Consider the following 15,269-nt stretch of genomic DNA (forward strand, 5'->3'; position numbering starts at 1 on the left):
TTTTTTTTTTTTTTGCTTTCAAAAACTCTAGCATTTGGACATATTATTAGAAAAAGACTTGGAAAAAATACATTATTCTTGGAAAAGTAGAATAGAGTCAGAAAAAGAAAGGGTGACCCTTCATAAGATGAACTGACATGGTGACTGCAATGAATCCTAGATAATTGGAAGGTACCTACCAGCAACAACTATTAGTTTGACTCTTGGAAAAAACAACGTAAAATGAACTTTTTTGTCAAAAGGAAGCTCTGGTGGCAAAGTGCATAAGGTGGTTATGCTCTTCCAAAAGTGGTTGCCACAGTTAAATGCACCCGCTGTGGATTCTGTGGGATAAAGATAGTCTCTCCTGTGCAATTTACATGTCCTGAAAACCTGCTGGAGGGTCATCTGTGAGTCCATTTGGAATTGATGGCAATAAGTTTGAGTTTAAACTGTGTAAAACAAGTATAATTAAAAAATAATGTTGCTGACTCATATATCTTTCAAAAATCTTCAAAAGTTAATGAATGGGAAGACGACAAAATAACTGTGGTAATACTGCTTGGAATATGAAATGAGCTCCCTATTTTTACATTTATCTTATGTTTGACTATCGATATGTTACTAAATGGTTATAATTTTCTTGCTAACATCAACTCTAATTAGCAACAGCAAAGTAAAAGAAGCCCTAGATTTTATCATGTATTTAACAATTTGGGAGATTGTGGGAAAGGGATGGAGAGTGACATAGAGGAAACTACATTTTTAGTGTTAACATACTTCAGTTTTTAATCCCTCATTAGAATGAACATTGAGTTCAACATAATCATATAAAAGACAGTGAGATTTGGAAAAAAAACAAAAGTAAATTACCCAGTGGCATAAAATAGTTACAAAGCTGGAATTAGGTTCAAATATTTTCTAATTTCTAATTTAGTACTGTATTCAAAAATCCATGAACATTGTAATTAATAAATAATATATGATTTATCTCTATTGATCCAGAGTATCTCTTTCTCTCTTCTGATGTTATGTTTTAAAATGATATTTTATTTTCATTTGAATTTTTTAACAAAGAGAAATTATTTTTCCAATGGCCATGATTTTGTACAACTGGCCAAAATAAAGTCAAATTTTTATTGCTTCTCTCTCTGCAAACTGATGATGAAATTAAAGGAAAAGGTTAAGAATGTTTTCTCCCTTTAATTTCTTCTTCTAAGATTGATCTGAAAAGCCAGCTGAACTAAGACTTAAACAACAACAAAGAACAACAAAACAAAAATTCAAATAATATAAATTACTAGAAATATTAGAGTAACTAGTTCTGAAATTAATGAATCTAATAATCATTGTGTTGGATTGTCTATATATGTTGTTGTTGTTGTTGTTGTTATGTGTTGTCAAGTCACTTGTGACTTATAGCGACTCTATGTTCAATAGCCCTGAAACCTGTACTATCCTGTGCCAACTTTATTATTTCTTACACATCTACCCTGATTATTCCAGTCACTGAATCAAACCAGCTCATTGATGGTCTCCTTCTCTCTGTGCCTCCACCCTTCCAAGCATGTTGCCCCTCTCCAGGAACTCGTCTGTCCTGTCACATGCCCAGAGTATGTCAGACTAAGCCTCAGAATCCTTGCCTCCAAAGATCAGTCTGGTTTCACCCTCTCCAGGATGAATCTGTTTGTTCTCCTGGCAAATATATGGTATATTCAATACTCTCCTCCAGCACTACAGCTCAAAGGAATCAATTCTCTTTCTATCATCCCTGGTAATTGTTCAGCTATCTGATGCACAGCAAGCAATTAATGAAGAGTATGGCCTGGACCAGGTGCACCTCAGTCTCCAGACTGATTACAATTCATTGCTCTTCAGTACTCTGGAGAGGTCCCTGACAGCAGATTTTCCCTATGAAATTTGTCTCGATTTCCTGGCTGCTGGTATACACTATTGATAGCGAACAATAAATTCCATGTGGAGTATTTTCTCCTCCTGTACAATTAACTGCCTCTGAAAACCCACAGGAATATGAGGTATGATTCAGTTCTGCCTCAACAGCACACAACAACAGCAAACACATATTTAAATATATTTAACATCATACTACATACAAACTCATAACTTCGTTCTCATTTTTTTTTCATTTTTATTGTGAGTTGAGTTGAAATTTACACAGATTGTTGATTTTCCTTCAACCACTTGCATGCATTTCATTTTCTGACACAAGATTATAACCACATATTAAAGCAGCATTTTCTCTGTAATTCTTGCTTCATTAATCCTTCTGTCCTCTCTCTTCCTGAAACCTGAGCAAGCTTTGTCCATATGTAAATATATACCTTTTAATCTAGTGTGGTTGATTGTTCTAAGGCACAAATACCTGGTATTATTGTCTGTTGTTTGACTGAACTATAGCACAGAGGAGAGATCAATTACAAAATAAAAAAATGGTAAAGTAAGGCCCTTGGGATTTCACCAATCTATTAAACCTATTTCTATTAATACTTTCTGAAGTTATATACTGTTGTGTGTGTGTTTTTTTTTTTAAAGTTGTTATGTGTTTTTGTTTTGTTTTGTTTTATTCAGGGCAAATATTTAATCTTTCTTGCTTTGTTGGACATGAAAATAATGATATTTAGTACCAAAGACACTATGAATTATTGATTTGTTTCATCCAATTGATTCTCAAATATCTTCTGTCTAGTTTTGAGTCATATTGTTACAGCTACCTCTTGGTGTAAACTTTATAACTTTAAATCATTCCTCCTGCATTTCCCTATATCCCCAGAGTGCTTTAAAATGTATTGTGATCAAACTAGAGTTATTTATTATCTTTACCTAAACCTAGAGTAAAATGTAGAACATGCACATAGTCTTATAAATAATAGATACAATAAAAAGTCTCTAGTTGTTCTTGGCCAGATAATATTTTACTTTGTTTCTCACAGAAGTGATACGCACTAAAATAGTCACTAAAATGACACAGAATATACTGAGATGTAAAAATTACTCACTACTGGTGCTAATTTTTTAGAAAAATTCCCTAAGCAACCATAGTCACAGATCATTCCCAGAAGTGATGTAGCCTTTTGTAAGGCAATATTTCAATAATGACATTTTGGTGCCAGTGAATCAACATTTCTAATACAGATCCTCTCTCTGAAGGAATCCAGCCATCTGGAGTTGGTCCCTTTAGTAATTCTGTTTAAATTATCATGAGACAATGCTTCTCAATCACCTTCAACTTAGTTGGAAAAATAAAAGAGAACGTCTATTCAATTTAAAACCTCCTTTGGAACTATCTAGCTAGTTGTTTATTGCTGCTGTTTAAACAACTTTATCATTGACATTTCTTTTCAGAGTATTCAAACCTAGAAAGGCAATTATAAAAATTATCTTTGTAAGATATTTGGAAGTTACCTCATCAGAAATTATTCTGTTTGATGATGATGTTGTGGCTATTGTTGTTGTGTACCATGGAGTCAGAACTGACCCATAGCTAATCCTCAGAGGGTTTTCAGAGGCAGATAATCTCATAGGAGGAGACTGCCTATACTTCTCCAGCTTTTTGATGATGATATGCTCTTATTTTAATGTTGTACATATATGAAGACAAATATTCTCACCATTGGGCCAATTTGTAACACCAGAATAGATGAAGAAGAGATTTAGGTTGTTAACAATTACAGCTTTCTCACCTTCACAATAAACACTCTTGGCACCAGCAGTTAGGAAATAAAAAGACATATTATTTGGGGAAATGTTCTGTAAAGGTCTCTCCAGAGTGCTGAAAAGCAACAATGTTAGTCTAGAGACAAAAGTGCACCTAATGCAAGCCATGGTCTTTGCAGTTACTTGCTATGTGTCAGAGAGCTGGACAATTATTTAAGAATGACAGAAGAAGAATTGATACCTTTGAGTTGTAGTGCTGGAGGAGAGTCTTGAACATACAATGAACTGCCAAGAAAACAAATAAGTCTGTCTTGCAGAGGGTGAAACTGAGTTTCTCCTTGAAGGCTAGGATTTTGAAGCTTTGTCTCACATACTTTGGACACGTGGTCAGGTGAGACTGGTCCTTGGAGAGGGTCATCATGCTTGAAAGGGTGGAGGGACAGCACAGGAGAGGAAGACCCCAGATAAGATGGATTGATACAGTAACTGGTGTCATGGGGGTGGATGTGTCAGAATTAGTGAGACTGGCTCAGGACAAGGCAGGCTTCAGAGGGTCTCTATGGGTTGTAGGTGACTAAATGGCACATAACAACAACAACAACAATAACACTTATGATGTAAATCAAACTTTTATTTCAATATTTCTACTTAAGCCATATATATAAGTAATAACTTCAATATAGCCATTACAAATTACTGTTTCCAAAATGACATAAAGAAGTAGAGAAAATTAACTTATTTATCAAATAGTTGTTATTTGTATGTGCCTCAAGTCAGAAGTGATTCATAGCTGACCTTCCAGAGGATTTTCAGAGACAGTAAATCCCATGGGAAGAGATTACCTATTTTTCTCCTGAGGAGGAGTTGATAGATGTGAACTGCATATCCTTGGGAAAGCAGTTCAACTCCTCACCATTAAGCCATCAGGACTCCTTTATCAAATAAGGCAGTCTTCTAGCCATAATGAAAACACTACAACCAGGACAGAATAAAATAGATGAATGGACTATTCTAAGAATCAAATCTTTATGCACATCAAAAAAGTTCTCCAAAAGGTTAAGAATGAAACTCATAGACTAGGAAAAATATTTGGTAATGACATATCTGATAAGGGATTAAGATTTAAAATTTGTAGAATACTTCAGCACTTTAACAAGAAAATGGTAAACAACTCAATCACAAAATGTACACAAGATATGAATAAACACTTCACCAAAGAAGAAATTCAGATGGCAAACAAACACATGAATAAAAATATTCAAAATCCCTAGTTAACAGAGATGCAAATCAAAACAAGTATGAGATATCCTCTTACCCCAGCAATAATAGCAAAGTTCAACAGGGCAGCAAACAACAAATGCTGGTAAGGTTGTGGAGAGATTGGAACTCTTATTTGCTGCTGCTAGAAGTGTAAAATGGTAAGCCACTATGAAAAACTGCTGCTTTCTCAAAAAGTTGGAAATGGAAATACCATTTGGACCAGTAATAATATATCCTAAAGAAATCACAGCCATGATACAGAAAACGAATGTAAGATGTACACCCATATTTATTACTGTATTATTCATAATAGCAAAGGGATGGAAGTGACCCAAGTTCCCATCAACAAATGAATAGATATAAAAACTATGGTACAATCACACATGTGTTATGACTCAGCATTGAAAAAATCAATGAACTCATAAAACATTACATAACATGGGAAACATAGAGGACATAATGCTGAGTGAAAAATGTTAGTCACAAAATATACAGACAAATAGGGCAGACATGAGAGGTTGGGGAGAGAATTAAAAAATAGCGGATAGATAAAGAACACTACATTAGATGAGATGAAGGGAAGAACTGTCCAAAGGGATTTATGATTAGGCATTATATATATGACAACAATCTGGGACCAAGGGGTGTATCTAGGAGAAGGCTGGGAGAGTGAGGAAGGACGGTGGAAGAAAATGTACAAGAATGGAAAAAAAAGATATTGAATAAAATGTATCAAAACAAAACATGTCTTAGTAAAATAGTAATAATTTTAATATTGTGCAAATAGGTTGGAAAATTTATAAAGGAAAAACCATGTGTCACAAAACACAAAGTAGTTCACATGTGTGTTAAAATTGTAGCATCCTAGATTGTTAAACTTAAAACACCAGTACAGATGAGAAGGGGTGGAATGGAGAAGGAAGAATTAATCAACAAATAAAAAAGATATAATCTTGAAATATTTCTCAAAATAAGCAAGCATGTTCCTTCTGTATAGCACTTATAATTTTATTGGGCTTATTTCTTTCTTCCTGGCTTGGGAGAAGTAAAAAGAAGGTTTTATGAAGGAAATGACATTTGAGTTGCATCTTAAAAATACAGGTAAGGTAAGGGCATATGGGAAAAAGGAAAGAGCTTTCCAGGAAAATGCAGAAAAAATATGCATAACAGCATCTGTGATCATCTCTCGGATTTTATTTCTATTTCTCTGAAAGCTTGGTATGAGACAGTGGGGATAATTCTGTGATATATATTTTGCAAGAATTTGTTTTTAAAATAAAAATTTAAAAAATGTTCTTAGAAAACCTTATCTTTTATTACTTCAATACTATTTTTTAAAAACGTAGTTTTCTTCAAAGTGCTTAGCACTATGGGCAAAATAGTCTAATAGAATTCCTAACTCGATTGTTCCCCATCACCAAAGAATTTGAACTACTTCTTATATCTAATACTACAGGCAAATTTAATTCTTTTTGATATGCTGTGTAAAAGTTTATGAAATATAATGGTATGTTCTAAAAATTTGTATTAGCTTTATAGAATGAATTGAGAAAATTCACTCATGTGTTACAAGGTACACTTGCTTTTCAATAACCAACATATGCAAAAAAATGTTATTACAGTAGCTAATAGAGTTTTAGAGCTTTGCTCTTGAGATGAAGAGGAAAACCAGGATAAGCAGAGTGACCAAGAGAGTAACCAACAAAGTTTTGCAATTATTTTGCTGGTGATGGACTATCCGTAAGTTTCAGCCCTGAACATGATTGTTGTTCTTGTTATATGCTGTGGAGTTGCCTGTGACTGACTCATAGTGACCCTATGTACAAAGCCCTAAACCTTGCTCTATCCCTTGCCAATTTTATTGTCTCTGATACACCTACCTCTATTACTCTAGTCACTGAATCAATCCATCTCATCAAAAATCTTCCTCTCTTGTACTGTACCTTCATCCTCCCAAGCATGATGTCCCTCTCTAAAGACTGATCCCACCTTGCAACATGTCCAAAGTATGTCAGATGAAGCTTCAGAATCCTTCCCTCCAAGGAGCAGCCTGGCTTCATCCTCTGTAGGACGAATTTGTTTGTTCAATACTTTCCAATACCACAGCTCAAAGGCATCAATTCTCCTTCTATCATCCCTAGTCATTGTCCAGCTTAGCAAGTAATTGCAAAGATCATGGCCTGTATCAGGCGCACTTTAATCTCCAGACCGACATCATTGCTCTTCAGTACTTTGGAGAAGTCTCTGACAGCAGACTTTCCCAATGCTATTCATCTTTTAATTTCCTGGCTGCTGGTACCAAGAGTGTTGATTTTAGAGCCAAGCAAACGGAAGCTGTTAACAATCTCAATCTCTTAACCATCCATCCATCATGATGTTGTCAATCAGTCCAGTGTTGAGAAACTTTGTTTTCTTGATGTTGAGCTTCAAACTATATTTATGGCTACCATCCTTGACTTTCTGCAGCAAGTGCTTCAAGTCCTCCTCAGTTTCAGCAAGCAGGGTTGTGTCATCTACATAATGTAGATTGTCATTAAAATTGAACATGATTAGACTGTGTAATTTAAGGGAATCTCATCTCAGTAAGGTATTTTATTTGGTGACAAATTCTTTAAATCTATTTCTCTTTATACAATTCTTCCCCCATAATGAGTTTAAAAGTTCTTTTATTGATGTGGGTTAGCTCGAATATTATAGGATCACTCAGTATCTTTAATATTATTTTCCCTAATCAATTATGAGGATTTTTTTAATGTAGTATTTGGTCTTCTTTGTTAAGTGCTTTAAATCTTCTTTATTTTGTGCAAGCAAGGTTGTGTCATCTGCGTAATACAGGTTGCTGACGAGTCTTCCTCCAATCATGTTGCCACATTCTTCTTCATATAGTTTGTCTTGTCAAATGATTTTCTCAGTATACAGACTTAATAGGTATGGAGAAAGGATACAGTGCCTTGATGCACACTGCTCCTGATTTTTTTAAGCAGCCCTCCTAAATAGCTCTGTCATCTCTTCAGTACATCTGGCAAGGGATGTCAATTGCTTTGATATAGCAAATAACTATTCATTAGAGAACTGTGCATTAAATAAAAGACATAGTTGAAGTAGGCTATGGATTGACTTGCAGTCTCACTAGGCTGCTAATTGTCTTTTCAAGTGAAGCAAATTTGATACTTGAATGGATAGAGGTCTGGACAGATGGAACATATGTGTAGAGACAGAAAGGGAGGTAGCAAGTCGACGAGAGGCTTCAGAATGCTAAACAGAGTTGATAAATTCATGTCATCTTCCAAGCAGACTTATCTTCAAGTCTCAAAGAGTTTAATATCTTTAAGTTACATCAGGTTCATAAAGAATTTCCCAATTTTAGAGGAATGGTTAGATAATTAAAAAAGAATCACTCACCCCCATCACTTTAAAGATGAGGACACTTAGTTTAGGAGAGGTTAAATGTCATATAAATGTACCAAGGTAGCCTGTAGGTGTTGCGACTTTGGCTTTAGATCAGGACAATAAAGTAAACATTGAAACATAGCCAGTAACATGCCATTTTTCTGTTTCCCAGTAAAACCAAAAATTACATTTACAACACACTGCAAGGAGCTCTGGTGGTATAGTATATACAGTAGACAGTTACACTGCAAACCCATAGACTCGATATTGCCATTCCTTTGCGACTCAGAGTTCTAGCAGTTGGAATCCAATGGGGTGCTCCTCGAGAAAGACAGGCAATCTCCTTCTTTTACGATTTCAGCATCACAAACCTAACGGATGGTTGCTATAACTTGGAACTCACTGACTGGCAGTGCATATTAAGGACATGATGATATCCTGATGAAGTTTGAAATGCAGTGACAATTATCAAAAAGTGACATTAAGACAAGAAGTGAGCACATGTTTTTAAAAAATGGCCCCAGCAGATTCATTCTATACAGGGTTGTCACAAACTTTCAATTCATAAGAAACATTCAACAGAAAAAAAATGTATGCATATTTGGTCAGTGGCAAAGGAAAGACTGGATAGGTGAGCCTCTGACTCTTGCCTGTGCTTCTTTCACTCTTGTGTTACTTTCACCCCTAGCAGAACATTCACTATCATAATATTCTTGTTGTTATGAACCATCGAGTTGGAACTGACATATAGCTAGCAGACCCTCCAGTGGATTTTCAGAGGCAATTAATTGCACAGGAGGAAATTAAATTGCCTGTCTTTCTCCTTTGGGTTGGCAGCACAACTCCTTACTACTAAGCCACCAAAGCTCATCATCATAATAGTCACTATTATAAAGGAAAGAGCTTCAGTGTTAGAGGGAAGATACATTTTAAAAGAAATATGAAGGAAGTAGTATTTTAATTTTTCAAGTTTCTAAAAGAATATTTACTTTCTGCATAATAAAAGTTTGAATGAATGAGAATGAAATGAAAAATATATCAGAAGTCATTTGCTTTTACTGTACTGGAGGGTGGGGGTAATGAGGAAATTGTACAACAATAAAAGAAACTTTTTAAAGGCAAAAGCAAAGTAGGGGGGTGTTAGGGAGGAAAATGGTCAACAACGAGTGAATGGAAATCCAAGCTTTCTGTAAACTTGCATTAAATAGCAACAAAAAAATTAAAAAAAAAAGTCATTTGCTTTCAAATCATGAAGAGGATTCCTTGAATCTTTCACTTTTATATAATATTGAAGTTCATGGGTACAGAATTTCAGGCCCATGACAAACTGAACTTGATCCTGATAAGTAAAAGATGTCTCCAGAATACAAGAAATGTAGGTGAATTTTAGGAAAATTGGAAAAAAATCATGTAGAGACTTGGTACTGCTGGATTTTTCTTAATTTATTTTGAATACTATAAAAACAAAGACTTTTAACTAAATTCATTGTGTATAAATCTATTCTATGCAAGCTTTTTCAGCATTTAATAATATTCTAACAGATTTTGATAGCCGAGAATACTTGATGTACATATATGAGTATATATCTATCATAAAACATTTAAAAGTATTATTACTGAAAGACTCAAAATTCCCATTATGCTTATATTGCTTTAAGGCAACTGCCCTATTTAGGGCAAGAGTTCCAATTGGCTGAGCTGTTTTGGACAAAAGAGCAGTTTGGTGTTGAAGATTATTGCTGAGTCATTGTTATTTTTATGGCTATAGTGTAAGAAAGTACTAGGGTAATAAATTCCTCAGCCGATTTCTCAGTAAGAAGACACAGGATGATTCTTCAGTTTAAGCATTATTTCCTTTGATAAGATATTTTTCCATTGCATTGATTATACAAGTATAATAGCTTTTAAATTTAGTAGTGACTGTAAAGTATGGATATGCCTATGTCACTTTTTTATATGATTCCCAAGTGTTTAACTTCAATCAATGTACAGGTTTGATCTGAAATGGTAAATTTGCATCCTCCTTTCTTCATAGATCAGTATTGTAGAGTTGAGAAATTTATAATTTCTATTCACCGGGATCTACTATTTTGTTAGAATGCTCACATAATGTCTGTTAAATATTTTATTGTAAATGAAAAAGGAATCTACTCTTTGTACCATCAAGGTCATTACCGAACTCAGTGCTTCAGTTTAAAAGCACAGAGATGCCATCTAGCAGCCACCTTTAGGAACTTCCTACACAGAAAAAGTAGTTCCCTATGAAACTGAGAAATAATTGAATTGCCACAAGCTTTCAGTCTCTTCTTTTTAATTTACTTATTAAATGACAATTTGGTATAATTCAGACTCTATTACAAATGAAGATAATTGATATCCCTTAACAGAGTCAAAGTGATACAATGACGAATTGTTTTATTTTTTTCCCCTGAAAAATAACTGAGAACTTTTTCATTAGACTCTAATTAAGAAAACATGATTCTAGTAATTTTCCTGAGAGGAATATTGATAATCTGTCTATACAAAACAACAGATAACTAGTTAGTGGTGAATTGCCTTTTTTTAGTGGAAGAAAAGAAAGTGGGTACATGTTGAAAGTAAGTTCATTCTATAAATATGGAAACTTGAGCATTTCTCTTCTACTATAAAAGTAGAAGTGATTGTCAAGTAACTTACTATACTATGATATGATGATACTTAAGCAATTTGTAAAACAATTTACAAATTTTGTAAGTTTTAACTACACAAAATATAAAGCATAAATATAAATGCTTCAGGATCTTCCATGAAATAGCATTGACATTTTGCAAAAATCTCTTTTTTGTTCAAGTAAATTAACACTTGGGAAACTCATATAAGATTTTAGTTTCCAACATTAAAAAAAAAATCTATTCCATTTTAAGAGCTCTGATATTTTTCCATGTCATGTGTATATATGTATGATTATACATGTGCTTGCTATAAAAATGACATTTGGTAATATAGAAGACTACTTCGGGATAAGAAAAAAAGGGCTTGAATGTGATGGTGAAATACAACTGTCCTGTAATGTTAATAACAACATCATGCTAGTTTGTAAACATTAAGTTATTTAGAATTTCTGCATTAAGTGTAATATCCTCATTTAAATTCCTTATTTTTTCCCTAAACTGGCTTTTATGCTACTTTCTTACTAGGTATTCACTGCCTAAATATAGAAGTAATAAGTAACAAAATTTAAGAAAAGTAATACTGTTTTTTAACTAATTGGCAATGCTGCTTTTTATAATTTGAGAAAGGCAGTAGGTAAGGGTGGACAGGAATATCATTTAGTACTCAGCAATAGTTCTATAAAACATATAATGATAGCTTCCAGTAATTTTTTCTTTCTAATTATATTTTGTATAAAAGTTAAAAAAAATCATTCATAGTATTAAAATAACTTGCTATGAAACTCTTATAATTCTCTATAATATCATCTGTGGTGTAGAATAAATTATCATAGTCTTTTCTTTGCTCGTTGTACTGCAGGGTCCAGAAGATGTGGAGGATAGTTTGAAAAGTTAATGCTTGCTGGTCCTTGCCTGGATTTTTCAGTCAGCTCTACCCATCAGTCACAGCTGTGTCTGAAGAAAAGTTTTATACTACTGAATACACAGAAATAAACCCATTAAACCTAGAAAGGATCCCAGTGGTAAAAATATTTCATTTATTTGGGAGATTTCTCTTTGTATTTAGAAAAGATCTGCTGTGTTTATATATCTAATTTTGAAAAGAATGTGACACAAAGATAGTGAAGATATTTATATATTAAAAAGCCCAAACAAATCAATCACATGTTATTGTTACTACATTAAGTTAGTAGATCAACATTTCCATATTTAATTTAATGAATGAGAATTGAAACTTTTAGTCAAATGGTTTTTCAGTAAATTAGTTATTAACTTTATTTCTTATAGAGCTTTTATAAAAAGTGTTTTAGACTAGATATATAGTAAAACCTAATTTTTTAAACCAAATTGGTGGTGGAACATGTCAATATGAAAGCAGAGAGAAATTTTTTTTTAAAATATGCAAAGTGAACTCTTTTTACTTAAGTATAAATTATTATAAAGATACCAGTTAATACGTAAATGATGTAATTAAAATCATTAAGATGGCATTCACATACTGTGTGAAACATTCCCAGTGACAGTAACAGAACAACCATAGCTCTAAAATAAAGTGAATTCATTCTCATCAGTTCTCCTCACATATGAAAACTGAACAGAAATAATTATGAGTATATATGACATGATTCTAAGTTGTCACTATCTACTATATCAAACCTAGAAATAACCAACCAACCACATAATGGGGTATGCTTAGACCTTAGTTCTACTGAATTGTAAAAGGAAACTTAATTTCTACACACTACACAGAGAATGTGAAGCTGCAAAAAATAACTTCTCAACATTCCAAATACAGCTTTAACCGTGTTGTTTTGTCTTTTAACACAACACCATTTTTCTGTAGTATAAATTGCTCTTGTTGGTGGTTTAAGTAAAATGAAAATTTTTATCTTTTACTCTTTTTTTTATCCAAGTGTTTTATTTCTTACTCCAGATAATTATGATTCACTTAGAACGCTGAAGCTCTCAAATTACTACACTTTTTCAAGACTGCCCCACTGAAAATATTTCTCCTTATTTTCCTACCTTTACATCAAAAGAGCTTGGCTTTCACTTGAATTGTCAGTACTGGATAATTTTCAGAGTTCAGCAGCTAGGAGACAACTCATCTTTCCTATTGCCCTCATTAGTTTGATAGGGTTCTCACTTCCTGTTTCTTTACACTGGTAATCAGAACTTCCTCAGTGGCCCCTAATTTCCTTAATGAAAAGAAAGAAGCAAACAAACACGAGCCCCTTTCAGCAACCGCCTCTCAGCCATAGCAGAGAATATAGCTCAGCCGTGTGTGTTACAAGCTGCATCCCAAACGATTTGGACACAAACCGCAGCACGTCTGAAATGGGAGTATTATTGAACAGAATCAGCTGGAAAATGCTTTCCTGCTTTCAACAAAGAAGCGTTTCACCATGTCTTAATACACGTTTGCAAATGACATTGTTTCAACTGCAAACTCCTTTACATGACCCGTCCGACTTGAGAAGAGCACAAAAAGCAGTTTGACATCAAATTAGCTAAATTCCCCGGAGAGCCGCATTGCCCGCTGCCCATACACATTATGGTTCCTCCCCCCAGGAGCCAGGACTCTACATTAAGGAGCTGTTCCTCTGGTAGTTCACCTTGTTATCTTTCAAATAGTGGGAATAAGCCAGGCACCTCAAGGTAGCTGGAAGATATTTTTTCCATGCCTTTTTTGTCATGTTTACTAAGATTTTTGGCCGGCTAGTAACATATTGCACATTTATTTCAAACAAGAGTTAAAATAGTGCCCATACCTTGGAAGGATCTAATCCAGCCAGCAAAGTAAGCAGCAGGAGGTTGAGAAGGTTGGACGTCGCCTGCATTCTGATCTGGGTTTTTGCCCCTCTTTACTCTCCTTTATGCCACTCTCACTGCAGAGACCTTTCTCTTGTCAGTTGCACTTTCTGCCTGCCAGTCAGAGCAGAGTGGAGGCTGAGGTGGTGGCAGCAGCATTAACTGAAACGGTAGCAGTAGCGGCGGCGGCAGCAGTAGCCGCCCTGGGGGGCGATCATTCCGCAGGCATTCTCAGAGCTGGGAGTCTGGGAGCTGAAGAGAGGGTGGGTTGGGCTGCAGTGGGCGCTGACCGAGGTGCTGAAGCTGCTCCAACCAGCGCACCTAATATTGCACTTACTTCCCCTCTGCTTTTAAGCCAGCCCACCTCAAAAGTTTTGACCCAAGAAAAAGAGAAAGGGGTAACTGCTGGGAAAGGTGTAGAGACCTGGACAACGGATATGACATCACTACAGCTCTTGGGGGGGGGGGCTTAGGGGAGGATATTTTGCAGGGATTTTGTTACCCAAACAAGGAATCGACCCTCTTGTCCAGTTCAGCATTTACTGGCAATTTGAACTGCTGAGAAGTAAAGACTCAGCTAGATACAAGATAATTAAACAGTTCCTTGAGAGCTGGAACCTTCTGCTGTCATTGACAGAGGACTTGTTTAGTGCTTCAAAGTTTCCAGTGCAGACTGTCAGTGTATATTTGCTACCTAAGGTACACAATATTGAGCTACTGTTTGGGCATGTGTGCACTGTATTTTTAAGCAATCTATTAAAATAGACTATTTTGTCAGCTATGAATCTATTTATCTACATAAGACCTTTGAGGACCTCAAGGTACAGTACTCAAATAACTAACCAAAAATCAAACGTATTGCTATCAAGTAAATCATAGGGACTGTCTTGTAGAGGTTCTGATGTTGTAATCTTTATGAAAGGGGACTGCTATATCTTTCTCCCACTGAATGTCTGCTGGATTTCAACCAATTATATTTAACTGCTTAATCACTTAATTATATTTAAGTGCTTAATCACTGTACCACCAAAACTCCTTAAATAAATAGGATTTCTTTATTTACTTTAGTTATTACAGAATATGCAATTAGAGCACCTCACAAAGTATGTGCACATACATTCAATGCGTGCACACACCCACATACATACTCACATAAGGAAGTTCCTAAGTTGGTCTGGAGAAAAGTGATTATTTCCAAGTTTCCAAATGCTTCTATTTTCTAGAGCTCAAGCAAAATAACAGAATAGCTCCCTCATTAGAATAATTTGGGTGTACTGCAATGACTTCATCTCCATGAAACTGAGAAAGCAAGGATTCTTTTTAAGATAAAATAGGGGCAGGAGAGCAGTTGGCAACCACTAAGGAATCTTCCCTCTTATTCAATTATGAGTTCATATTCCCCTGAGTTATGTTAATTATTTATGTGAATTGGTATTTCTGAAGAATTAAAAGAATCTGCACAGGAACTGCATACTTTGACTTTTTTATACTTCTAAATGAAAA

General features: G+C 34.8%; 1 protein-coding gene across 1 annotated transcript in view; it reads right to left on the minus strand.

Annotated features, from left to right (window-relative positions):
* OLFM3 (olfactomedin 3) overlaps positions 1-14,216 on the minus strand; it is a 383,079-nt gene extending 368,863 nt beyond the window's left edge. Inside the window, exon 1 of the mRNA XM_006882454.1 lies at positions 13,727-14,216. Coding sequence (XP_006882516.1) covers positions 13,727-13,795 — 69 coding nt within the window. The 5' untranslated portion in view covers positions 13,796-14,216. The remainder of the gene's footprint in view (positions 1-13,726) is intronic.
* Positions 14,217-15,269: the final 1,053 nt, after the last annotated feature.

Source organism: Elephantulus edwardii, unplaced genomic scaffold (genome assembly GCF_000299155.1).
Source record: "Elephantulus edwardii isolate Elephantulus edwardi_28Jun2011 unplaced genomic scaffold, EleEdw1.0 scaffold00020, whole genome shotgun sequence".
NCBI classification, from domain to species: domain Eukaryota; kingdom Metazoa; phylum Chordata; class Mammalia; order Macroscelidea; family Macroscelididae; genus Elephantulus; species Elephantulus edwardii.